This window comes from Drosophila miranda, chromosome 4 (assembly GCF_003369915.1).
Source record: "Drosophila miranda strain MSH22 chromosome 4, D.miranda_PacBio2.1, whole genome shotgun sequence".
Lineage (NCBI taxonomy): Eukaryota > Metazoa > Arthropoda > Insecta > Diptera > Drosophilidae > Drosophila > Drosophila miranda.
This window is the reverse complement of record NC_046677.1, coordinates 25,071,122-25,076,567: the sequence shown is the minus strand read 5'-3', so window position 1 is coordinate 25,076,567 and position 5,446 is coordinate 25,071,122. Positions and strand designations below refer to the sequence as shown.

At 42.7% G+C, this 5,446-nt stretch overlaps 2 protein-coding genes across 2 annotated transcripts; one reads left to right on the top strand and one right to left on the bottom strand.

The window, feature by feature from the left end:
• Positions 1-1,402: 1,402 nt before the first annotated feature.
• Positions 1,403-2,639, bottom strand: LOC117188875 (angiopoietin-related protein 4-like). The gene is made up of 2 exons (XM_033393396.1): positions 1,725-2,639; positions 1,403-1,645 (listed from the first exon to the last, which is right to left on the bottom strand). The coding sequence occupies exons 1-2, from the start codon at positions 1,823-1,825 to the stop codon at positions 1,498-1,500; spliced, it is 249 nt and encodes an 82-aa protein (XP_033249287.1). The 5' UTR covers positions 1,826-2,639; the 3' UTR covers positions 1,403-1,497.
• Positions 2,640-3,109: 470 nt separating this feature from the next.
• On the top strand, positions 3,110-5,264 carry LOC117188874 (probable DNA double-strand break repair Rad50 ATPase). The gene is made up of 4 exons (XM_033393395.1): positions 3,110-3,450; positions 3,505-4,075; positions 4,249-4,715; positions 4,776-5,264. The coding sequence occupies exons 1-4, from the start codon at positions 3,281-3,283 to the stop codon at positions 5,131-5,133; spliced, it is 1,566 nt and encodes a 521-aa protein (XP_033249286.1). The 5' UTR covers positions 3,110-3,280; the 3' UTR covers positions 5,134-5,264.
• Positions 5,265-5,446: the final 182 nt, after the last annotated feature.

Below are 5,446 nucleotides of genomic sequence, written 5' to 3'. Positions count from 1 at the left end.
ACCACAGGCACAATAGTTGTCCTAGAGACGTGGGGACGAGGCAGTCTGAAAGAAAGCTTTCGCTGCCTGCGCACTCTCAAACGGTACGTTTTCGCTGCCGTGGTGAATTCGCAGCTTTTCCACCTCAGTTGAGTACCCGATTCGAACAGCCAGTTGGCGCCCAATCTAGCGGAAAAAGTTTCGTGTCTGGGCTATAGCCCCCAGCAAAATGGACCACAAAAGCATTAAAGGTACTTTAGACGCGTCGAAATTTAGATGCCCTTAAAGTTATGCCACCTCTCCATGGCTAAGTTATTTGAAACTGTATAATATACGAGGAGCATATACTCCGTATAGTAGTGTGTATCCCTTTCAAACCAGAAATAGGTTGTATAAATTATAACTATATCGGTATTACTCATTTATGTTTATTGAAAACAGTAGAACGAAGCTTTTATGCCCCCAAATCTGAGAGTATCACAAAAAACCAAGCGGATGCCGCAACCGATTCGAGCTACTTCGAGTATGTGTGAGAACTCAACCGGATGTGGGGTCTGATTGGGGGGCGTGTGGTGTGGGGTGTCTATGGGTGCCGTTGTCCGCAGGATGTGACTGTTGCTTTGAACTTAATGTTCTTTCATTTTGCGGATCCAAATTTGTCATGTGTCAATTGAAGAGATTCCATACAAAAATTGATTTTAATCAATGAACTCTAGAGAACATTTTTCCTTAAATATTTTTGTTTTAGATTCAATATCAAGGTTCTTCTTGAATTGAAATTATTTTATTTATTCCTCAAGGGATTCAAATTCCTTAACTAATTAAACTATCGTATCTTAAAAAATATTCGGTTAATGTGAAACCATATAAAGTACCATAGGTCCATGTAGGTCTTAAGTTTTGTGTTCATTATATACATCATCTACTTTTCGCGCTGATAGGGAAGGTCTCTGTAATTTTAGCATTGGGAACCAATTTCTAAATACAATACTTTTACGTTTAAGCCGTTCCCATTGATGGGACTGGAAAGTTATTTTACGACTTGATAGTCCAATCAAGTTGCTTATCGTTTTTGGAATTTAAGAATTCTACCCAATGAATGGAGTGCCAGGTTAAAAATTTGGTATAGAAAATAGAACACAGAAATAGAACATATCGAATTAAGATTAATAAATATTCTTTATATTTCCTTATATTTAAATATTTAATCCCGAAAATCAACACAGCATCGGTGGTTCAGTGGTAGAATGCTCGCCTGTATCGTATGTTTCTCAAAAGAAAACGATATTGTTAAGTAATTTTCTTGCGATTAAAAAATTTAAGTAAAAGTCTTAGTCATATCTCCAATTTAATTTTATTAATAAAAAAATTCAAATACAAAAAATCAAACGCTTTCAGGAACAAAATTTGCAGAAAGCATTCGTCAGTTTTCGTTTTTGCTAACGTTTCGACTGCGACTAAGGGTATTTTAAGAAGGGATTTTTTAAAAACTGGCTAAAATTGTGTTTCAACATTGATTTAACTATGATAGGATGTTGGCCCTATCATCATTTGGGTACGTGTAAGCGAGTTAGTGTAGTCATAGTGCTGCCAACTACCCCAAAGAATTCCGTCACGTTTACTTGGTGCACTTTTACCATCTGCATAATATTTTCCGTTGAGGGAACTGTTATAATGAGAGAATTAAAATGATATACTCGAAATAATTATAATAACACCATAAGTTTTGGAAAATTAAGGTTTACCTTTGTGCGCAATCGCGAAACCACCAACCACCTCCCAGAACATCAGCACAATATCGATCCTCATCAATGTCATTATCCCGATCCAATGTGGAAAACTTCATATTCAAGTGATGTTCAGTTAGTGAATCTCCGGGCTGTTCCAGAATATTTTCCCACTGATTTCAGCTTGTAGGCTTCCTTTTCGCTCCCTATTTTAAAATCCGTGTAATGAGCAATATCTTGAAGTTAGATGAACAGCTCGTGGTTTTGGTTTTTGGTCATTAGATGGATTTTTTCGAGTCCCAGGAAAAAGTTATCTCGGAGGTTTCCGAAGCCTAGTTTGTAGTCGTTTCAGGTGCGATTAAAGTCCGTACTTCCTTCGATGCGCCTTTGAATGACCATCCAGCCAGACGAAAAAGGCACGCAGGGAACTTGGAACGGCTCCTTTATTGCCTCAATCTTTATCTGGAAAATGCCACTTGAGGGACCATTGGGACATGTTTCGTGACACTCTCCGCCGTTTGATGAACTTTCACTGCAGAAATCTCCTTCACCTGCTCTTTGAGGCCCGTCATTTGCTCGACACCATTTAGTAACTGGCTCTGCAAATTGTTGACGGTGGCCTTCAATGAGTGAATTTCGTTTTTCATTTCATTATTGGCATCACCTGCCATTTTCAACTGGGTAAAATGATCGAGGAAGGACTGGAGAACTGAGAAACAATATCCATTGCACTGCTCCGCGATGCTAGCATCCTGCGCCAAATGTTGTTCCTCGTATCCTCTGGCGAGTGAGGGTATCCCTTGGTGAAAAAGATACAAAATGATCAGCACAAAGCCCGAGTGCCTCATGTTTTCAACTTGATTCGTGTACTGCCAAGTCCCAACTAAACTGACTTTACATGGAAGTCCCATGCTAATGCTTCACTGCATATTCATTCCGTGATACAATGTATACCATAGGTACTGTGCATATGTTTATTTTTGCTTCTATACACCCTATAGACCTATGAATAGTCATGATAGGAACTTATTGTGCCCGTGAATTGGGTGGGGCACAATTGCTCTACAAACAGTTCTCTTCCTCTGGGATGAAGTTTTCGTTTTCTCAGTGGATATTCATTCTGCATTTTCCCAACCAAAGAAATTACAAAGAGAGAGCTGCCGACTTTCACTCGGTGCGTCGTCTGATGGTTCAAAAGTGCTTCAAAATTATTCAGTTCGAAACACACAGGCGTAACTCGGGGTCTCGGGGAAAGAATCCTGAGAATTGCTTTTCCCGATCTTAACCAGCATTGATTGTCTTCGTTCCTTTAACAGAGTTTTTCCTGTCAAATCCATTTTAGCCAAAAATAAACCCCAATGAAGCATATCTCAGTAGGTCCTGCCTTTAGTTTATACAGTTCTAACTGAAATCTCAGTCATATAAGTCTCATTCTTTCTAGTGCTGTTCTGTTGTGACGTTCTCTCTTGAAACAAAAAAAAAAAAAACCCAAAAATATAAGAAAAATTGTTAGCATTTGTTGTGTTCCATTTCGAGTTCAAAAAGATTTTTGAAGAGTTTAGTCGCCAGTAACCATGAAGCCCAAAAGTCCACGTATTCGTCAAACCCTATCGAATGGCCCGGCCAACGGACCAAGGACCCTCATCACGCCCAGGGCCCCGTACACCAAGACCCTGATTCCGGGATCAGTGCAAAAGCGACGTAGCTTCTCGCAGATCGGTCCGAAGAAGACGACCACTAATGGGTGAGTGCAGAGATCCACGACAAAAGATGGATGCCGAATGCCTGCCATCCTTAGCTCCTTCGACAAGAAGAACATCGGGCAGAAGCGGCTGCTGGAGAAGACTCCACCGGCTGGGCTGCTGACACCCTCGTCGTCGGACACATCGGTGACCACCATCGCTGTTCCCCGGTCGGAGGGTCAGCGCAACTGCAAGGTAGTGCCAAAGATCGTGACGCTGCCCAAGGAGTCCTTAAGTCTGACGACGACTCCATATCTAACGCTGAAGCGCCAGCAGACGGCGGCCATGATCAACTACCAGGCCCGCAAGTCCGTCTCCCAAATGGACTTCAAGGAGGCCCGTCGCTCAGGCAACTATCAGGTGGTGGCCCATGTCCCCTGCAAGGATGAGCAGACAGTGGGGGCTGTAGCTGGACTGGATGCGAAAATGTCCAAGATGCTAATGCAGGATGCGTCCCAGATGTATGAGGCCTCCGTCAAGGGACGGATGACCTTCATCGTCAGCCCCGATCAGGATGCACGCTTGGCCAGCCTGAAGATCTTAAATGCGATTATGCTGCACGCCTGGCGCAAGCGGCGTGCGGAAGTCCGTCATATCACAGAGCAGTTGGAGGACCAAAAGAAGATGGTGAGTAGAGTAGTTCAGGGCATTGATTGGGAATTTGCTAGAATTTAAGTGATTTTTGACATAAATATAGTTTGACGAAATGTCAAGGAGCTTTATGTTTTATGTCAATTCTTGGGGAAAGAAATATTACCCTTGATTTGTTATAATGTATCCCTTGTATCCCTATTCTCCAGGTACTGAAAACTCGCAATCAGTTGCACCTGTACACCTCTCTGTTCTCAGTGGAGCAGCGTCGCAATGCCACCCTCACCGAGCAGCTGCGTCTATCGTATCTCGAATCAGCCGATATTAAGCTCTCCTACGAGGAGCTCAATTTGAAGCTGGAGAAGATCAAAGGCGAGAAGCAGAAGCTCGCCGATGAGATAAAACTGAGAGATCAGGAGATTAAGAACCTCCACGAGATGCAACAGTCTTTGAGCAGCGAGCTCTTTCGCGCCAACGCCGACCAGGGGGAACATCTGAAGCAGATTGCCCAACTTCAGCGCGATTATCAGGTGAGCTTAGGCATCCAAAAGGAGCAGCATATCAAGCTAAAACTGGGCGAGATCGAGTTAGAAGCCTCGATGAAGAACATCAAGGAAATACGTAATGAAATGGAGATAACAGAGAAGATCAAACTCAGCTCTGAGGAGAAGTACAAGTAAGAGATCAAAGTAGTATTACCCTCCATAATACATAAATCTCTCAACTGCTCCACCAGCAAACTCCTGGATCACACCAAGCAGGTGGAGCGATCTGCTCAGCAGATGGAGGAGCAGGTGGCCTTGCTACAGAGCTGCCTGGCCGCCACCATGGGGCAGCGTATCCGCCAGTGCCTCATCCAGAGAGAGGCCTACAAGCATGCTACCTACCGCATGCTGCATTTTGTGGCCGACTATGTGCTCCCCGGCAACGGCATTCCGCCGCCGACACCTTCCATTTCACAGGCAATCAGAATGATCAAGGATCTCATTTTTGCTAAGCTTTATGGCGAGGGGAATGATACTGATAGTCTGGATGGTATGTCCCTAAAGAAGCTGATTGAATCGAAAGAAATTCAGCAGGAGAGTTTCAATTAAGATTTATTAACTTAATAGTTATCAGTTATGTATTTCGTTCCTGGTTTGTTGTTTGATTTATCTTCTTTGGTTGAAGTTGCCGTTTAAATTAATATATTATGTTGAACAATAAATGGAACCATTTACTTGAACTTTGCTTAATAAATAACCAAATAGTCTATTCTGCAGTCATTTTATGCCATATATTTATTATAATTTGATAGAATCGGAGTTGAAATGAATTAATCTAGGGTAGCATGGACCCTGACATTGGCCCGATTACCCCCGTTGACGATCCAATTGCTGGAGAAGACATAGTCCCCACTGGGAAAGG